This window comes from Solanum stenotomum, chromosome 2 (assembly GCF_019186545.1).
Source record: "Solanum stenotomum isolate F172 chromosome 2, ASM1918654v1, whole genome shotgun sequence".
Taxonomy (NCBI): domain Eukaryota; kingdom Viridiplantae; phylum Streptophyta; class Magnoliopsida; order Solanales; family Solanaceae; genus Solanum; species Solanum stenotomum.
In genome coordinates, this window is record NC_064283.1 from 47720199 (window position 1) to 47742573 (window position 22375).

At 36.6% G+C, this 22375-nt stretch overlaps 2 protein-coding genes across 5 annotated transcripts in view; one reads left to right on the plus strand and one right to left on the minus strand.

Annotated features, from left to right (window-relative positions):
• Positions 1–22375, minus strand: part of LOC125857072 (ATP-citrate synthase alpha chain protein 2) — a 1178350-nt gene that overhangs the window by 61148 nt on the left and 1094827 nt on the right. The gene's annotated exons all lie outside the window — the stretch shown is intronic.
• LOC125856036 (uncharacterized) lies at positions 11728–12141 on the plus strand. Its single transcript, XM_049535637.1, has one exon. It carries the CDS (start codon positions 11728–11730, stop codon positions 12139–12141), a length of 414 nt encoding a protein of 137 aa, XP_049391594.1.

Consider the following 22375-nt stretch of genomic DNA (forward strand, 5'->3'; position numbering starts at 1 on the left):
TATTTCACCGGATTGGGGACAACCGTTTGAGGTAATGTGCGATGCGAGTGGAGTGGCGCTTGGTGTAGTATTAGGACAGAGGAGAGAGAAAATTATTCACCGTATTTACTATGCTAGCAAAGCTCTAAATGTGGCCCAGAAGAATTATACTGTGATTGAACAAGAACATTTTACGGTGGTTTTTGCATTCGAGAAATTTCGATCCTACTTGCTTGGTACCAAGGTCATCGTGCATACTGACTATTCTGCATGAGGTATTTGATAGCGAAGAAGGATGCAAAACCGAGGTTAATTAGATGGGTATTGTTGCTGCAAGAGTTTGATTTTGTGGTAAAAGATAGAAAGGGGGCCAAAAATCAAGTTACCGATCACTTGTCCAGATTAGAGGAAGAGGCTATGCTAAAGCTTGGTGATAGGGCTGAAATTAATGATGCTTTTCTAGATGAACAGGTATTGGCTGCTTCTCATGATCTGATTCCTTGGTTCACAGACTTTGCTAATTATTTGGCAAGCGATTTGGTGTCCCCAGATTTGTCTTTTCACCAAAGGAAAAAGTTTATGCATGATGTGAAGAAATTCTTTTGGTATGAGCCTTACTTGTATCGTAGTTATGCTGATGGGATTATTCGTCACTGTGTTCCTGAGGTTGAGATGTTGAGTTTACTTGAAGCATGCCATTCATCGCCTGTTGGTGGGCATCATAGTGGTATTTGGACTGCGCATAAGATTTTGCAGTGTGGGTACTACTGGCCTACCATCCACCAAGTGCTCATGATTTCGCCAAGTTTTGTGATCGTTGCCAAAGAGAAGGAGGGATTTCAAATAGGCAAGAGCTTCCTATGAATCCTATATTTGTAATAGAGTTGTTTGATGTATGTGGCATTGATTTTATGGGTCCATTTGTGTGTTCACATGGGATGACGTATATTCTTGTTGCGGTTGATTATGTATCGAAGTGGGTGGAAGCAGTTGCGCTGTAACACTCCTAAATACTAACCAAGAGTCACATGTCGATTTACCGTTGTTTAATTACTAGAATATGTTTTAGTCTCATTTTGGGAACTTGAAATATTGTGATAATTGCTAACTTGCTTAACATAATTGTGATCGTAATTTAAGGTATTGTATTAGGGTATTTTCGTAATATTCTAATTAGAATTATGTGTAACTTTAAAAGGAGATGAGGGATATATATATATATATATATAGGTGTATATGTATGCATTTTGGGCAGCACACAACCATTTGGGCAGCCCTTTTTGGAGACAGTTGTACAAGTGATAAACATCACTTGTGTGACTATATATATTTTCACTTCCTTGAGTTAATTCGTTTTTTTTCCAAGTCTAAAAAACCTTAGAGCCTTCTTTAATCAGTTGTTCTTCAAAATTACAAAAGAAAAAGTTGGCCCTTTTGGCTGGAATTCAAGAACACACTTCTTGTTGGTAAGTGACAAAATCTGTTTCTGAGCTGGGTAGTGTTTGGTATTTTATGCATATCTGTCGCTCTAGAACTTAGTTTATAGTAAATAAATATGATTTGGAAATTTAATTCGTAGACCTACAACTCTTATGTTTATGTAAAACTCTGATTTAGCAGTTATGGATTCAAAATATTGGACGCAACATAAGACAAGTTCTGTCAAGATTTTGGAATTTCAAATCCTGTATGAACAACTGTTAGTGTTTTGACTATATCTTCTTGTACAAAATATATTTTGCGGTGATTCTTGTGTTTTTGAAACCTTAAGAGATGTAGCTACATCTTTCATGAAGGCTATAAAGTCTAGTTTTGCCTTTTTCCTTTTCAAATCTAAGTTGCGACATGAGGTACTAGGCTGGTTAGAATCACTGTTTTGGGAGCATAGTTGTGTTTGTACAGGCTAATCTTACTTGTGATGATAATCCTGTTTTACATCAATATTATTGAGCTACTAGGGATTAAAGAAGTATTTAATTGTATTTTAAAGGGTGTATATACTCGTGAACCAGTTGAGGACCTTGATACATTGGTTGGTCTACGGTTTGAACTCTTGAAGTTGTGTTGGACTGTTTCTTTGCTGAAGCACTGAGGTTTGTGTATAAACTTGTAGCACTCTTTTAACTGCTGGAATATTTGAAAAATTGATCTTGGTACCTTGGTTATCTCTTGTCACTTTGCATTGTCGTGTTGGCATCCTTTAAGACGTTAAAGATGCTTGTGTAACTTGCCCACTTGTACGAATTGTTTGGTCACTTGGCACTCTTGTTGGGACCTTGTCCTTCTTATGGATGTGACTTTGTCACTATTGGCATGCCTCTTGATTCGGATCATTTGACATCTTGACTCTGGATTTTTTGTCCGTCTTAAGAATGGAAGTTGTCCATTTTAAGTACGAACTAGAAAGCCATTTTTAATATGGTTCTTGGTTCTCTTGATTATTGGGCTTTAACCCTTCTTGATACAGGGCGTCAACTCTTCTTGATACTTGATTGTGCTTGGTGTGAAGACATGATGTACATATTGGGCGAACCTTGTTATTGAATCTTTTGAAAAATGGTACTATGAGCGTTCTTGACATTTGGACCTCTAAATATCGAACTTGATACTCTTGATATATTGCTTACTTGATTTATTTATTATGTTCAATTATGCTTCCCATGACTTGAGAAAGGTAGTTTTGTGAATCTGATGGCTCCGAACCAATAGTTTTTACACCACTAAGCTATATGCTTAGCGATAGTTGTTTCTATCGTAGGGAATGATCGAGAAGAGGCATGAAGCTGGCCATTGGTGAAGGAAGATCACAATTGCATATATGCATCTATATTTTGTATAAACATTGGGACTTGTCTATGATCTATGTGGTGTATATTTACATGAAATTTTGAGTACTAATGTGATCATGTCACCATGGGTTGTAATATAAGTATGACTCTATGTTTTTTTCTTTTGGGGTGTGTAAGCCCAAGTCTTGTAATATTCTAAATTTACCACTAATTTTGAATGATTGCGTGAAGCATGAACCACATAGTTTGGGTACTTGAAAGTTGGTAATATTCCTTTATATCATTTTTACTAGTGTGAGGACAATATATATATATGCAAAAATCTCGTGAGTTATTGGCTTATATTATTCCGTAAGGGTCGTTACAAGTGTAAAAAAAAACAAATTAACTCAAGGAGGTGAAAATATATATAGTCACACAAGTGATGTTTATTACTTGTACAACTGTCTCCAAAAAAGGCTGCCCAAATAGTTGTGTGCTGCCCANGTAAGGGTCGTTACAAGTGTAAAAAAAAACAAATTAACTCAAGGAGGTGAAAATATATATAGTCACACAAGTGATGTTTATTTCTTGTACAACTGTCTCCAAAAAGGGCTGCCCAAATAGTTGTGTGCTGCCCAAAATGCATACATATACACCTATATATATCCCTCATCTCCTTTTAAAGTTATACATAATTCTAACTAGAATATTACGAAAATTCCCTAAATACAATACCTTAAATTACGATCACAATTTATGTTAAGCAAGTTAGCAATTATCACAACATTTCAAGTTCCCAAAATGAGACTAAAACATATTATAGTAATTAAGCAATGGTAAATCGACATGCGACTCTTGGTTAGTATTTAAGGGTGTTACATGCGCTCCCCAACAATGAAGGTAAAAGTGTCACATCATTTTTGAAAAAGAATATCTTCTCCAGATTTGGTACACCAAGGACGATTATCAGTGATGGAGGTTCCCACTTTTGTAATAAGTTGTTCAAGGCGCTACTTGAGAAATATGGTGTCCGCCACAATGTAACCACTCCTTACCATCCACAAACTAGTGGGCAAGTTGAAGTGTCCAACAGGGAGATCAAATAGATTTTGTCAAAGACTGTGAATGCTAATAGAATGGATTGGTCAAGGAAGCTTGATGATGCTCTATGGGCCTATCACACTGCATACAAGACTCCCATAGGTATGTCTCCTCAACAACTTGTATATGGAAAGTCTTGCCATTTACCAGTAGAGCTAGAGCATAAGGTTTTATGGGCGATGAAGAAGCTAAATTTGTATTGGGGCGCCGCATCTAATCAAAGAATGAATTACTTGAATATGCTTGATGAGTTTCGCCTAAAAGCTTATGAAAGTTCAGCCTTGTACAAAGAGAAGATGAAGAGGTATCATGATCAAAGAATTGAAAAGCGAGAACTTGTTATGGGTGATTTTGTGTTTCTATTCAACTCTAGGTTGCGCTTGTTTCTGGGCAAACTCAAATCCAAATGGATCAAGCCATTTTGCTCACAATAGTGCTCCCCCATGAAGCGATTGAGCTTTAGAACAGTGAAGGAACAAGGTTCATTGTAAATGGGCTAAGGATCAAGATCTATTTGGAAAATGCAGAATGTGCAAAAGAGGTTGTTGAGGCCTATGTTCTTGATGAAGTCTGAGTAATCAAGAGGCATGCGTCGTGCCGCGACGTTAAATCAAGCGCTGCTTGGGAGGCAACCCAAGATGTACAACCTAGCCAACGATAGGCTTTTGTTTCCCATCTAGTAGTTTTCTTTGTTTAGTTAATTCTCTGTATTAATTTAGATAGGTATTTTAGTTTTGTATTAGTGTTGGTTAGAATTAGCATAGGGTCCATGTCTAAAAAGTGTCCAGAAAATGTAAAAAGAATAGCCTAATGGTTGCTACATGTGCAGGCGCGCTATGAAAAATATGCAGAAAATGGTCTAGTGCAGAGGTCTACGGACCCCATCGACGGTCCGTCAATCCATCCACGAACCGTGAATGGTGTCCATAGATCCCAGGTAAGTGTCTAAATTTTTCTAGGTGTGAAGGTGATATACGGTTCCAATTGACGGACCATTCTTGATGCCTTATTCAGGGTGGACGCAGAGACACGGCCTGATCCCACCCGTGCCCGTGGAAAGAGGCACCACTCTAATCACCCTTATGAGACCGTTGATGATGCTCGAACTAGAAAAAGAGAGCGTAAGAAAGAGGAGCAAGCTAGGAGAGCATCGATATTAGATGAGGAGTTGCGCCAGAAAAGGGCGCTTGAGGTTGCTGCTGGGGCATCGAGTTCTGTGCCCGTGAGGATTGATGTGAGCACCACTTTTGGTGCAGTTAGAGTTGCGGATATCACTACTGATGGTGTTGTCCTTGTTGGTGCGGACACTACTGAGGGTGACTCAAGTGTTGATTTAGCGGGCTCCGGGAAATCGGACCCACCCATTTCTTGATGGTTCGTCGGCGCTATGCGCCACAGGTTTGCTTCACCCAAATACATTACTTTTTACTCTTTTTTTTGTATGCATTGGGGACAATTACACCTATTTTTGTTGGGGGTGGGGTAAATAGATTGTGAGTGATAGGGTGAAGTCTAGTAACCCAACTCATAATACTCTCTTGGGGTTTTCTTGCCTGTGTTCTTTTCCTCCCAAGAGACTATTTAATTTCTGTTGAACCGGCATGTGTTAGGATCGTATGTGTAGAAGCATGAAAAAGAATGAAACATGATGGCTTATGAAAAATGATACCCGTCCAAATTTTGTGATGTGTGCTAGAATTTGTAGGCTAAGATAAGTTGAATGTGTTGGCTTTGAGTATGACATGATAATGACTCAACTTGATGAAATGACTTAAGCTAAAACTTGAATTGGGTAATCTGATAATCTGATAATGAAACTATGTGCCAAGAGTGTGTGAGAATAGTTGATTGTTCAAATAGTTTTTGTGCCATTCTAGAACTTGCCCGGTTAGTCCTGCTAAGACAATCTACTCTAAAGGCTAGGACGTGATCATAGGCCCTTGTTCTGATAAGTCCACAAATTGCCTAAAAGAAGAGTCCAACCAAATGAAATAAATGCTCCCTTTGATCCAAATGTTTTGAGCCTAAATTAGACCATATCTTTCTAAACCCCTAACTCACCTTCCCATAATCTACTATGTTGGCCCCAGTCCCTCCTTGGACATATGCACCTCGACTTAGGCCAAAAGCCCAAGTTGAGGGTGGCTAATGTAAAAAGTAACTTCAATCTTAGCCCTAATTCGACATCGGGTATTGTGCACCTCAACCAATGGAAAATCCATAAGTTGAGGGTGGCTATGAAAGAAGAAACCGAAAGAAAAATGGGTATGAAAAGTGTTTGATGTTGAAAAAGAGAGGAAAGGATGTGACTTGTTGGAAGCTAAAGAAAAGAATAAAATGCAAGAAAAAGATGAAAGTGAAAAATAAAGAGCTACAAAGTCTAAAGTCACATCCATGGTTGAAGAAAATCAAGGGAATGAAGGTAAAATGGTAGGATGTCAAAAATAGGGCAAAAAGAGATTGAAAGCCTAGTGTAATGTCAAGGGGGCAAAAAGTCACTAAGAAGTAACCAAATGTACCACACCTGACCCTGAGCCTACGTTACAAGCCAAGAAAGTCTTATAGTGATCCTAGAATCTAGTTTGGAGAGTTTAAGCAGTGAAAATAAGGGCAAGCTTATGGTATTGAGCACTAACTATACTTGAAGTTACTTCTAAGTGTGAGTGTTGAATGAATCCTTGTACTCAAATTCATATTCATTGTGTGAAAAAGGGATTTCGTTTGAAGTAAGGGCACTAGTTACATTGTCGAAAAGTTGGTACCTTGGTGATAGTGAAACGATGTATGTTTTTTGTTGGTTGGTCGATCTTTGTCATATTTTGATCCGTATGAATTAGCTAGTCGAGTCTAAGAGAACAGATTTTGCACCCGAGAAGAGAGTTGGGATAGAGAGCCATGTGATTGCTTGTGCTTAAATTGCTTGCTTCTATACAAGTGTCGTTTAGAGTCTTAGTGCGTCGCTTGAGGACAAACAACAAATTTAAGTTGAGGGTGTTGATATACCATGAGTTTACAGTATTTTACTACATTTCAGTTAAGATTTGTGTGTGTCTAGGGCCTTTTTGTATTGGTTTTTATGTGTTTTTATCATGTTTTGCAGGAAATATGTTTAGGCATGGAAATAAAGAAACAGCTGAAAGATATGCAGAAAAGGGTATCTACGGAGGTGATCTACGGACCGTAGGTCCATTAACGCTCCGTAGATGGTGACCGTAGATCAGCAGAGCAAGGCATTGAAGGAGAATCAAGGAATCTGACTAAGTGTGGAACCACGGTGACCATTGACGGTCCGTAGATTGATCTACGGACCATACTTCTGAACCGTAGAATATGACTGCGAGGGTTCCAGTACCTGATTTTTGGAAAATTCCAAGTATGGAGCTACAGAGAGGGATCGATGGATCGTAGATTGATCTACGGTCTGTACTGATGTTCCGTTGTTTGCTTCAGGGAAACAGATTTTTGGAAGCTGAAATATTTTCCAAGTCCTAGCTGACGGAAGGGACTCATGGACCATAGATCTATTGACGGTCCATGAGTCAGTCTCGTGGAATAAAGATGCGTGCCTGAACAAACTTTCCTTATTTTGTTTCCCTTTTAATTTAGGACTTGTTTTCTATAAATAGGATATGTAAACCTCGTTTTTTAAGGTTAGATTTCATCACTTTAGTTCTACTTTGTGACTTGGGATTAATTTTTGCAAACCTAGCAATTCTTGATTTCCTAAGTTGATTTTAAAGGTTTTGGTTGTGAGATTCAAGTTGAAATTCCGGGTTTGTTATTCACAATTACGTAAGTTCATAATTCTTTCATTTAAAACAATGAATTATCTTCATATGATTATGGGTAACTAAACTCCACAACTAGGGTTGTCGAAACCATAAGCGATTAACAATGTATGAATAGTAAATAAACAATTCTTGAATAGTGTTTTGCATGCATTGATAATTCTTTCGTTTAAAAGTCTTTTTAACGGTGCACAACGTTAGAACTCGCCTTGTTGCTACTTGCCGGACCAAGAAGGTAATCAACAAGAAAAGAATTGTCAACATAGCTTTAGTGTGATACTATCTAATAGTCTAGTGTCGATTGGTGCGAAGTAATAACCAAGCCAAGCATCGATGTGATGTCTAATATGAGGTAAAGGTAAGGGTTATTAAATTATACACACGTAGCCGGACTAAGGTTCAGGGTGAAATTCTCTAGGTGCCGGACCAAGGATTTAGAGATACCTAGCTTATCATTTTGCATGTAGTACACTAGGAAAGGATTGCTATTACTAGGATTACTGCGTTATGGGCTTGTGGGGAACACGTATACCCTAGTTAATTTTCTCATCTTGATAACAACCAAAATTGACTTTTGTTTACTGATTACTTACTGAATTCTTACAATTTATTTCACAAATCCCCCCCCCCCCCTTTTAATTACTTGTTTCTGGAAGTAATTTGACTAAACGAATATAATTGTTGGTTAAAGTGAAGTCTAAACCATTTTCCTCGTGGGATCGACCCCAACCTACAAATTGAGTTCTTTACTTGATAACGATCGCTTATGCTTCTTTAGGGAGGTGTAATTTGAGTGTATCATGCAACAAAAGTCACAAACAAGTAAGATCAAGAGCTTGGCAATCCGAACAAGATGCCTAATGTGAATAGTGCTTTTCCAAGTAAAAAGGTGACACCCATTCTTTGTTATGTCCCAAAGGCAAAGGAGGACAAGGGACACTCTCTTAAGTTGCGAGAAAATGCACTGGAAGGGTTAACCCTTCCTATAAGGCGAATTGATATGATGAAGTCATCCACAAAATTACTTGGGAAGTCTATGGCTCCTAAGTCATTGCTTTATAGAAAATTTGTGGCTCCTAAATCATCCCAATATGAAGCAGTCCCAATGAAGCGTACAGAAGAAAGTTTTGATCCTAATGCTTATAGACTACTAGCAAAGGCTGAATTCAACCCTAACGAACCATCAAAATTAGGGAAGCTTCCGTTAGAACCTTCTATGAGGCAACAATATGAAAGGGTAGGTTACAAACAAACTCCACCTATCCACATCTCCATAAAAAGGGTAAGCAACAACTACATCACTGCAGAAGATGAGTTTGATTCTTCTAACAAAAGATCTTTTGTCTTCGATTTACTTGGAAGCTCAACAAAGAGGATTTTTGTATTTAAGAGGTTAGGGTCATTGAAGAAGAAAAACAAGGTTCGGATAAACAACAAGAGTATGGAAGCATATTCTTTACCCAAGTCTCAAAATGCTCCTAAAGACTTCCTAAGTCTCATCCCTTCTAGAATGAGGCAGCAGACAAACGTTGTGGTCTCATGTGGATAAGTACTAAAGGCAAAGTTGCATGTTGTGTTCTACACCAAGCAACGTGATGAAGATGAAGAAAGTGTTGGCTCTTCATATCATGTCACTACACAAGATGAAAGGTATATTTTATTCTTTAATTAAAATTGATAGAGAGTTGGAGAATGTTTCATGGTGTTACCATATATCTTTAAATGATGGAGAACCTCAAGAAGATGAAAATGCTAAGGATGTGCCATCCAAACTTGAAGAAGGTGTAAAGGTGACAGTTGATGCATTAAAAGAAATCAACCTTGGAACTGATGAAGATCCAAAATCCACTTATGTGAATGCTTCACTAGCAAGTGATGAAGAAAAGGACTACGTTGACTTACTCAAGAAGTATAAAGATGTATTTTCCTGGAGTTACAAAGAAATGTCTGGATTAGACCCGAAGGTAGCAGTTCATCATCTTGTTGTGAAAAATGGTGCACGTCCTATCAAGCAAGCTCAACGACGCTTTAGGCCTAAATTGGTTCCTGTGATCGAAACTGAATTAACAAGCTTATTGAAGCTAGCTTTATCCGTGAAGTTAAGTACCCCACATGGGTTTCAAGTATTGTCCCCGTGAGGAAGAAAAATGGGCAAATTCGAGTTTGCGTTGACTTCAGAGATCTCAATATTGCATGTCCTAAGGACGAATTTCCACTTCATATCCCTGAGCTTATGATTGATACCACTACTGGGTATGAGGCAATGTCTTTTATGGATGGTTCATCCGGCTACAATCAAATATGAACGTCACCAAAATATGAAGAGTTGACCGCATTCCACACTCCTAAGGGTATTTATTGCTACAAAGTAATGTCTTTTGGTTTGAAGAACGCATGAGTAACATACCAAAGAGCTATGCAAAACATCTTTGATAACATTCTTCACAAAAATATTGAATGTTACATTGATGATTTAGTAGTGAAATCAAGGAAAAAAGAGTGATCACTTGCAAGACTTGAGGATGGTGTTTGATCTACTACGAATGTATCAACTTAAAATGAATCCCTTGAAATGTGCATTTGGAGTTACCTCTAGAAAACTCTTTGGCTTCATTGTATGGCATCGAGACATAGAAATTGATCAAGTATAAATAGATGCAATTTTGAAGATGGTCGAGCCAAGAAACATCCATGAATTGAAGAATCTGCAAGGGAATCTAGCATATCTTAGGAGATTCATCTTGAATATAGTAGGAAAGTGTCAACCATTCAATCGTCTTATGAAAAAGGGCACTTTTTTGAATGGGACCAAGCCTGTAGTAATGCCTTCGAGAGCATCACATCTTACTTGACAAAACCTCCAGTTTAGCAGCTCATGTTCCTGGAAAGCCATTGATACTTTACATATCAGCTCAAGAAAGATCAGTGGAAGCACTCTTAGCCCAATAGAATGGTGAAGGGAAAGAAAATTCCCTTTACTACTTGAGTAGGATGATGACATCAAATGAGTTGAAGTACTCGCCGATCGAAAATCTATGTTTGGCTTTAGTCTTCCCAATTCAGAAGATGAAACACTACTTTCAAGCTCATGTCTCCACCTTATTTATAAAGCAAACCCCATCAAATTTGTGATGTCAAAACCTGTCCTCAATAATCGACTAGCAGTATGGTATCTCCAATTTCAACAATTTGAAATTGTGTATGTTTCTCAAAAGACTGCGAAAGGGCTAGCATTAGCAGACTTCTTAGCAGACCATTCGATACGTTGGAAACTCATTGATGACCTAGCTGATGAGGATGCCATGGTCGTTGAATTCAACCACCTTGGAAGATGTATTTTGATGAGGCCTCACATCGTGAAGGAGCCGGTGTTGGAGTGATTTTCATCACTTCTCAAGAGGAGATATTTCCATATTCCTTCACCTTAACATAGTGTTGCTCCAATAATTTTGTAGTATATCAAGCCTTAATACTTGGGCTTGAAATGATATTTGATATGAAGCAATTGCAATTACAAGTTTTCAGAGACTCCGAATTAGTGATCAATCAAATGTTGGGTAGTTATGAAGTCAAAAATCCAGAACTGCATCTTTATCAAGACTATACACAAAAATTGATTAGATGGCTCGAAGATGTAACTCTTCAACATGTTACAAGGAAGAAGAATAAGAAAGTTGATGCCTTTGCTGCTTTGGCTTCAACTTTAACCCTGCCTGACCAAGCACAAATCACTATTTGCCAAAAATGGATAGTACCACCGGATGCGGATGAAGAAAGCAAGCTTGAGCAATATACTTCCAAAAGTTGAAATAGTCGATTGGAGACATGCTCTAATCGATTACTTGTGTTACAATATACTTCCAAAAGATCCAAGGAGAAAAACTGAAATTCATCATCGTGCTCCTCGATTTCTTTACTACAAAGATACTTTATATTGAAGATCATTCGAGGGAGTCCTCTTGCGTTGTTTGGGGGAGAAGAAATGATTCAAGCTATGCAAGAAGCACATTCTCGAGTTTGTGGATCACTATCAATCTGGGCCGAAGTTACACTTTCATATAAAAATAATAGGGTATTATTGGCCAGCAATGTTAAAAGATTGCTTGGATTATGCTCGAAGATGTCAAACATGCCAATTTCATGCAAACTTTATGCACCAACCTCCTGATGTGCTACATCCCATGGTTGCATCTTGGCAATTTGATGTTTTGGGGCAAGATGTGGTTGGACCGCCACCTAAATCTTCTGGTGGTCACTTGTACATCTTGGATGTGACTGATTACTTCTCAAAATGGGCTGAGGTTGTATCCCTCAAAGAAGTAAAGAAGGAAAATGTTGCGAACTTCATTAGGGTGAATATCATCTATCGTTTTGGCATTCCTAGTTATATACTAACATATAATGGAAAGCTATTTGCCAATAAATTGATGGATAAGATCTGCGACCTTTTTGGCTTCAAGCAACGTAATTCGTCAATGTATTATGCGCTGCAAATGGACTAGTTGAAACATTTAGCAAGACCTTGTGCAACTTGTTAAAGAAGGTCGTCTCCAAATCTAAAAGAGATTGTCATGATAGAATGGAGGAAGCTCTTTGGGCATACCGGACGACTCATCGCACGCCAACTCAAGCAACTCATTCTTCTCTTGTTTTTCGAACTGAAGCAGTCCTTCCTCTTGAACGACAAATACCGTCATTCAGGATTGCCATCCAAGAGGGACTTACTGAAGAAGAAAATGCTTGTCTGCGCCTTGAAGAGTTAGAAGCTCTCGATGAGAAAAGGTTGGAAGCTCAACAAAGTCTTGAATGCTATCAAGCTCGTCTTTCTCGTGCTTTCAATAAAAAGGTTCGCCTAAGGTCCTTCCAAGTTGGTGATCAAGTCCTTGCAGTAAGAAGAAGAATTAGAAGCTCTCGATGAGAAAAGGTTGGAAGCTCAACAAAGTCTTGAATGCTATCAAGCTCGTCTTTCTCGTGCTTTCAATAAAAAGGTTCGCCTAAGGTCCTTCCAAGTTGGTGATCAAGTCCTTGCAGTAAGAAGACCAATTAACATATCTCATAAACCGGGAAGCAAGTTCACCTCAAAATGAGATAGACCATACGTCATTCAAGAAGTCTATTCAAGCAGGGCTTACAAACTTGTGGATGCAGATGGCTTGTAGATTGCTCCCATCAATGGAAAATTCTTGAAGAAGTACTATCCTTTAAGCAGTGTCATACTCCTGGCCCGCAAGAGTATAAATTGTGTATGGCTCCAAAAAATAAAAAAATGTCCGCTAGGTTGGAAACCTCGAAAGAGGCGACCTAGGCAAAAGTTAGGACTTGATCATCTTCACTGAGGTACGTAGGCATCTTACAGCATTGTTACTCTAGGTTCAGTCATGAGAACAAAAAAAAATGTCGCCATGTGAATGTCATGCTAATTCTTTCAAATGAAGAGTCAAGCACGCAGATCTTGAGCCAACTTCAAACACAAATGTGTACTAATCCATAAAGCCCATAGATATGATTTTTATACAAATTGAAGATGTCGATCTTATCTTCCTACAAAAAAAGAAGCTCATTATTCCGGCGCTCCTACTCCATGTTATGAATTTTCTTCCTCATGTGCACAAAGCTGAAGATTCAAGCACACAGATTTTGAGTCAACTTCAAACACAAATCTGTACTAATCCGTAAATCCCATGGACATGATTTTCATACAGATTGAAGATCTTGAAGTTATCTTTCCAACAAAAAAAGAAGCTCATTATTCCGGCGTTCCTACTCCACGTTATGAATTTTCTTCCACATGTGCGCAAAGCTGAAGAAAGCTGAAGATTCAAACACGCAGATTTTGAGCCAACTTCAAACACAAATCTGTACTAATCCGTAAAGCTCATAGACGTGATTTTATACAGATTGAAGATATTGAAGTTATCTTTCCAACAAAAAAAGAAGCTCATTATTCCGGCGCTCCTACTCCCCGTTATGAATTTTCTTCCACATGTGCGCAAAGCTGAAAAGGTAATGTTAGGTTGCGATCCTCATATAAATTCTAGCGTATGGAGTCCTTTTTCCAATAAAGAAAGGGGGCTCATGGAAAGAAACAATCAAAATTCAAAATTCAAGATGAGAAGATTCTTATTGAGATGAGTCACTATTTTATTGTTTCAAAAAGAACCACTACACCATAATGAGCGAATTAGAAAATCCTAAGCAAAATAAATAAATAAATAAATAAAATCTAACTACAGAAAAAGTTTGAAACTTATGATTTCCTGGCAACTTTTCTGTACCGCCCCTTCTAGCTTGGCCAGTCTCAACTTCATCATTAGACAACACATTATTTGCCTCAATGGTATAAATCTTGCCCTCTGTTATGGTGAGATTATTTGATTCTTATGGATTTTCCATAACTTGATTCCTATGGAAAATTTCAATAATTTAATTCCTATGAAAACTTACCATAATTTCCATAATTTGTAGGAACTAAATTTTCCATCATTATAATTTTTCATAATTTGTATGAATCAAATTGATGTCTCCATATTTTGAAATCTATATATACCCACATTCTCCTGTTGACTATATATCGCATTGTCGCATCATCAAGTTCAATTGAGTCCTCCTCTCTCAAGTAGGTTCTTTTCACAACTCTGATTTTAGTCACTTTTTTTCAGCCTAGCGCGACTTTGGTAGAAAATTCATATCTCATTGTAGGAATATTGAAATCGTGATCCGTTTGATTTTCTAAAAACTAGACTCATAGAGCTACAACATATACAAAAATCATGATCAGACAACTCTCGAATTTACTCAGGTAATTTTTTGAACTCAGCCTAAAATTCTGATGAACTGAATGCATCAGCTTTGTGTGACTTCGCAAAAAATATCATATCTCGATGTAGGAATAACGAAATCACAAGAGGTTTGCGGTGTTGGAAAGTAAATTCATAGGGCTACATCATATACAAAAACCACGATTAGATTGCATCTGTGCTGATTCAGTTTTCTATTTGAAATCAGCGTTTCACCAACCACAAAAATTTGAGGTTACCACTTTTACTTTGGACATGTTCTTATGAATCTAAACTTTTTCCTTTTGATTAGATTTTTGTTGAAGATTTTGGATAGAGAAATATGACTTCGATCCTGCAACATGATGCACTTCCGCGACTGAGATTCCCCGTATCCTCTTCTTGAAATAGTGGGTGACGACCAACAAATTCCAAATGACAAAGTTCTACTTTTGGAGGTTCAGACTCCGGCTATCGGCGTCTTCTACCTTGTTAGTGGGACATATGATGAATTCTCTTCTCCTTAAAGAATGGTCAAACTTGGATACCGAAGACGTCATGAGAAACTTCTCGAGTAAGGCTACTAGCATGAAAGTTCCTTTACTGAAATCCGCAATTCATCATGACGTAGCATCTTCCAAATCTTCTCATTATGGAAGTTTCAACAATTGGAGTGTTCCCTCTTCTAACTTTGGCAATGTCTGCTACACACCTGGTTACTGGGAATGGGTAGAAGACGTGCTAACCGCCACAAGGAGATTTTGGAGCTCATCAAGGTTTATGATGTTGTAAATACTTCTTTGTTCACATACGACTATGACGACAATGTACTCCATGCTTTTTGTGAACTTTTACGCCCATCTACCAACACGCTTTCTACTTTCAATGGAGAGATGTCCATATCACTTTGGGACTTACAAGCAATTGGACGTCTCCCTGTACAAGAGCACTTATATGACGAAGTCGTTCCCTCGGGAAAATAATTGACGCAAATTGATACTCAAAGAGAATTGCTTCTTCCCAAAAGTTGTCGATATCTGTTTTCAGCCTTCTACAGATTAACAAAAGATGATCTCCATGAGGTGTCCGTCCATGATTTGGTGAAGTTCTGGTTTAGAGGACCTAATAGATATGTCGAGCCTTCGCAAAATGTGTCAAAGGTACGAGCCACAAAGTCAAGGTTAAACCGTAATCCATCTAGACATATTGATTCGAACTTCCTACTGTGCACAGACGAGGAGATTGCCCCCTTTGTCGAATTAGATGTGGAAGAATCACTTAGAGAGCCCTAACAGAATTAGTGTCATCTCTAAGCTATTCTTCCACATCTAACTTGACAAAGGGGACATTCTCCTTGTCAGTCTGGGGTAGGAAGTTCGAATCAATATGTCCATAAGGGTTATGGTTTAACCTTGGCTTTGTGGCTCATACCTTTGACACCTTTTGCGAAGGCTTGACATATCTATTAGGTCCTCTAAACCAGAACTTCACCCAATCATGGACGGACACCTCATGGAGATCGTCTTTTGCTAATCTGTAGAAGGCCGAAAACAGATATCGACAACTTTTGGAAAGAAGCAATTCTCTTTGAGTATCAATATGCGTCAATTCTTTCGCTGAGGGAACGACTTCGTCATAAAAGTGCCCTTGTACAGGGAGACCTCCAATTGCTTGTAAGTCCCAAAGTGATATGGACATCTCTCCAATGAAAGTAGAAAGCGTGTTGGTAGATGGGTGCCAAAGTTCACAAAAAGCATGGAGTACATTGTCGTCATAGTTGTATGTGAACAAAGAAGTATATACAACATCATAAACCTTAATGAGCTCCAAAACCTCCTTGTGGCGGGGCAGCACGTCTTCTACCCCATTCCCAGTAACAAGGTGTACATAAACATGTATGTATATTGTATAAATTGTTTATGAACATGTATATATGATGTATAAATAATTATGTAGTGTATATGTAATGTATCAATATTGTATAAATATTATGTAGTGTAAATATTATGTATCAATATTGTATAAATAATTATTTAGTGTATATCTAATGTATCGATATTGTATAAAGCATGGTATATATACATGCATATATAATGTACAAATAATTATATAGTGCATATGTAATATATAGATATTGTATAAATATGTATAATCGTGTATCGAATTGTATAAATAATTATGTAATGTATCGATATTTAGTTGATTGTCATCTATTCTCACCTTAATAGATTAAAAAATAAATAAAAATAATAAAACGATATAAATATTCATTTTTCCAAAGAAAAAAGTGACACAATTAGAAAGGAAAATTTTCATTTTAAAAAAAAAAGCAACAAAAATAATATAAGCAAAAAAGTTTTTTTTAATAGTGTTATTTAGCAACGTGATAGCGATAAACCGTAACTAATGTATTAAGTAACTACATCAAATATGACCCTTTTATCCGAATTGGATCATTTTGGATAATTTGGTAAATTTATAAAGAAAAGTGGTAACCAAATATTATGAATTATCACCTACCGTAATTTTTCCTTTTTTTTTGGAAAAAGGAAAATTGTACTCCAAAAAAAAAAAAACTATTTACAAGCAACTACCCCCTACTTTGAACTACTAACATGTGTTTACTACTTGATACCACCATAATATATATATATATATATATATATATATATATACACACACTCTAATTGTATCAAGGATGAAGAAGCAGTGGCCCAATAAATAGAACAAGGGACCACTCGGACATATAGTTTGGGCCGTGGATCCAATCAGGATAAATATATGGGAAAAATTTCAAAATGTCAATATTTTAGCATTTAATAGGATTCCTTAGCCATACTTTCAAGATTTATTAAAAATGTCAATATTTTAGTTTGTTATGTAGCTGATTTATGTCTTTTTATTTGATTTAATTGAAAGAATACAATTATTTAATAATAGAAATGAGAAATTTAGGAGAGAGAATATTTTTAAAAAGAAGCATATCACTTAAAATTCTCATAACTTACAAATTTAAAAATAAACACATAGCACCCATCCCTCTTCTTCATCAAATTCTCTAATATCAATTATTAAATTTTCATTGATAATACTCAATTTTTGTTGAAGTGAATTTGATTAAATTCTATTTTTCTGTTTGGGAAGAAGATTTTGAAATACAAATCAGTTTAGAATACAAATTTGGAATACAAATCAGTGTAGAATACAACTTTTGTTTAAATCAAAAGTTAAAAATAAAAGTGAATAATGAATTTGATGAACAACTAAGAAACGACTTTAGAATACAATTTTTGAAATACAAAATCTAGTTTAGATTTTTTTTTTTTTGGTTTAATCAAAAGTTAAAATGAAACTACATGAGTACAAATAATTGATATACAACATACAAAATACATTTATTTTGAATACAAATATAGTTGATAATTGAACTTGAACATAACATACAAAATGAATGATTTGAATGCACGTGAATACAATATTACTGAAAAATACTTTTAATATATAAAGAATACAATATACATATTAGTATGAATACAATTAAGAATATATATCATTTACTTCGCTTATAATTTCATTCAAATAAATGCAATGTTCTGAAAATATAGTTGACATATGAAAAATACAACTGACAATACTCATATGAACACAAATTAAATAGTGGTGAGGTTAATAAAAATACAGACCCAAAAGAAAATTTACTAAATAAACGATTTTATATTGAAACACAAAAATACATAAAAGACTCAAAATATACAAATCAAAACCAAAAAAAAAATACTGATATGAACTTAATAAATACAAACCCAATAAGAAGTTATCCAATCAAATGATAATCTAGTGCATATCTTTTGTATAATTCTTTTCCATTTAAAAAAAAAAAAAAGAAGAAAGAATTTGGACGGAGAGAGGGAAATAAAAATAATGAATAGAGAGAAAGTGGGGTTGAAGGGGAGCGAAAATAGGATTTATTTTAGGAGGTTAATTATAAACATATAATTTGCTATATAGGAGAGAGATAAAAAATAAAATTGAAAATATATGAGAGAGAATATGATGGATACACTTTATTTGCTAAAATATTAACATTTTAAATAATTATTTTAAAGTATAGATGTTCTTAATAAATATGTTAGAAAATTTGACTAGTTGGCTAATTTTTCCTAAATATATTGGGTGGGATCCAATTTTGGTAAGTATTTTGTCTTATGGGTCCTAGTTATGTATTTTTTTGGGAAACTCACATATAGCCACTCAAAAATAGTCTAATTACTCTCCATAGCTATAGTTTGATAATTACAATTCGTAGCTACATGTTATATGGAGGAGAGAGGCGAGCGAGACTGGGAGAGAGAGGAGAGAGGCGAGAGAGAGGGGGCAAAGAGTGGAGAAAGGTGAATTGTATATGTATATAGGTTAGATAATTGTATATTATACATAAATATTTGTATATATGGCAAGAGAGATTGGGAGAGGGAGGAGAGAGGCGAGCGAGAGAGGGCAGAGAGGGGGAGAGAGGTGCATTGTATGTGTATATATGTTAGATAATTGTATATTATACATGTGCAATTGTATATATAGCAAGCGAGATTGGGAGAGGGAGGAGAGAGGCGAGCGAGATTGGGAGAGAGAGGAGAGAGGCGAGCGAGAGAGGGCAGAGAATGGGAGAGAGGTGAATTGTATATGTATATAGGTTAGATAATTGTATATTATACATATGTATTTGTATATTCTGACGAATTATACATATACAAACATGATACAAACTCGAAGTCAGCCCGCGTTTAATGTATAATGTTAGTCGTGAGTGGTAATTATAGCAAACTATAGCTATGATGAGTAATTAAGTAGTATCCGTTTGCTTAACCGCATAATTTTCCCTATTTTTTCCCATTATTTAGGCCCAATTGCCTTCTTCTTTTTTTTTTTTTTTGTCATTTAGGTTCCGGATCCTCAAAATGCTATCTAAAAGAAGTATGCAAGAGATGAAAACAGAGCTTCTCCATAACAAAAATCTAAATGCTTAAGATTAAAACTTTTGTGCAAATAAATAAGTCCCAACTCCTCTCTTTAAATCACAAGAACAATGTTTTGTCCATTAAAAAGTTATCCAAAGAAAGTGTGCAAGAAATCGAAGTTGGGTGTCTCAATAAATGATATCTGAATTATTGCACTACAAACTTCCATGCAAGCAAATAAGACCTAAATCCTCTCTTCTTATATAAGAATATTTTCTCCATCAAAATATGATTTAAAGGAAGTGTGCCAGAGATAGAAAAGGAGTTTCTCAAGTTAAGTTGTCCTAAGAATCCACATATGAACATATATCAGTGGAATCATTATCTTCTTATATTATTGTGAACATTCTTAACTTTTGCGATCTTGTTGATACCAATATGAGCTGAGTAATAGCCACATAAGCATCTAAGTCATCTTATTCACATGCTAGGAGGCCCTGTCAGTGCTGAGTAGGCTTGATCACACCATTTGCATTTCTGATTTTTTGCGGGATGTTAGTTAGGATTACTTCTAATTTCTGCTATTTTCATTGTAATGGTTTTCAGTTTCCTTATTGTAGTATAAGTGGAATCTGTAGTGCTATTGTAAGGCATGATTTGAATGTGAAAGCTCAATGCGATTTCCATTTCCTCTCTAATACTCTCTCAATTTCTCCCCTATTCTTCCTCTTTCTCTCAATTCTCCTTCTTTCTCCTTCTTATATGCATTTTGTCCCCTTGATACCCCCATTTTTGTATCAATTGTTATCAGAGTCAGGTTCGAATTGGTGAAATATGGGTCCTCGAAAGGAAACAAGTGTTGCAAACTATCTCCAGGAACAATACGAAGACTTGGCTGCTCATCAAATTTATTTACGCTCTGTTATGGAAGAGAAATATCTGGAATTGAAGGTAGACATGGATAAGAGGCAAGCTGAGGTGTTGAGAATCGTGAATGCTCTCAAGGATTCAGTGGATGGATTCCATCTCCACCATCAGGCAAGGGGGAATGCATCAGAATTTCTCTTATTCGTATTAACAGCTACTCTAGGGGGAATGTTTTTATGCGGTGCTAACGATTTAATAACTATCTTTGTAGCCCCGAAATGCTTCACTTTATGCTCCTACCTATTAGCTGGATATACCAAGAAAGATGTACGGTCTAATGAGGCTACTATGAAATATTTACTCATGAGTGGGGCAAGCTCTTCTATTCTGGTTCATGGTTTCTCTTGGCTGTATGGTTCATCCGGGACAAGGGACCTCCATTGACAATGGGTATTCTCGGATCTAATCCCCACCAGGTAAATCACCTTCAAAATCATAACCTAAACTTCCCTCATTTCAATGGTGAGAATCTCAAAACTTTGGTTGTATAGGATCGAACATTATTTTTAAGTAGATGAAACACCTTTGCATTATAGCCTAAAGGATTAAGTTTGTTGCTATGAACTTAGATGATGAAGCCTTAGATTAGCACCAGTCCTATCTAAAATGCAGAAACCCTCTTGTACCACTTCATTGAGATGAATATCTAACAGCTATATCAGAAATATTTGGGGATGATTTCTTTGATCCCATGTTGTAGTTGAAACAATTGAGACAAATAGGCACAGTTAGAGAGTTTTAGTTTTCATTTGATAAGTTGTTGGCTCAGTGCAACCTGACTGAACCTCAAGTTGTTTCCTATTTTTTTGGGTGGACTGAAGAAGGAGTTATTGGGTACTGTTATAATGCATGAACCTCAAACTCTACAAAAGGCTTGTAGATTAGCTAGATTGGTTGAGGCAACCTTGTCTGCATATGCTAGAGGATCTAGGCCAGTTGATCTAAGTAGTCCCTCTGTGAGGAAAGAAGGGCCTACTGCTAGATCTTCCAACTACAGTTACCAACAAATTTCTAGAGGGGTCATGGCCAACACCCCTAATGGTGGTAATCCTAGATCTAGAAGGACTATTTCACATGCTGAGATGCAAACAAAAGGGGCTCAGGGACTATGTTACTTTTGTGATGAAAAGTATAGCCCTGGACACAAATGTAACCTACCTAAGCATATGTTTGTGATGGAGCTAGAGGACTGTATGGCGGAGGAGTTAACACCTGTGATATATTCTTCTATTATTGAACCAGCAGAGGACACTAACATGACAACAGTTGAAGGTGAAACACCTATGATCTCATATTGTGCGCTTGCAGGTATTAAGGGAGCTCAAACTATTCAGGTGATGGGATACAGTGGTAAAAAGCTAGTACAAATTCTACTTAATAGTGGAAGTACTCGTAATTTCATTGATATGGAGTCTGTAAAGAGGTTGGGCTGCACAGTTGTTCCTACTCCAATAAGCTATGTTAATCTTGGTAATAATTCCAAGGAAGTTACATCAGGAGTAGTCAAAAATTTTGGATGGATGTTGCACTGTAAAACTTATTATTCTGATTTGATAGTTTTCCCTATTGGTAGGTATGACATAGTCTTGGGAGTTTTGTGGATGAATACCTTAGGTCCGGTGACTATGGACTTTAATGAACTTATTATGTCTTTCACTCACCAAGGAAAACAACATGCACTTAAAGGTGTGCATGAGGAATGTAAGTTGGCTAGTTCTAAGGCTATAAGCAAATTGTCGGGAGATGAAGTAGAATTGTTCTTGTTACAGATATTACCTTCACACGGTGGTGCAATGGTTGAGGTTCAAAATTGTTCCTTACATATTTCTAGTGAGGAAGTACTCCTCCTGAGATTGCTTAACTACTTGACCAGTATAACATGATATTTGTTGAACCTGTGGCACTACCACCACAGAGAGGACCATTTGATCATAAAATTCCTCTGGAATAAAACTATTAATATTAAATCGTACATATACATAGCCTTGAAGAAGGATATTATACAAAAGTTGGTTAATGGCATGCTTATGCAAGGGATCATCCAGTATAGCTATAGTCCATTCTCTTCTCTTGTAGTA

Excerpts from the sequence above, each read along its gene's own strand:
- LOC125856036 (XM_049535637.1), top strand. The coding sequence starts at position 11,728 with ATGTTAAAAGATTGCTTGGATTATGCTCGAAGATGTCAAACATGCCAA.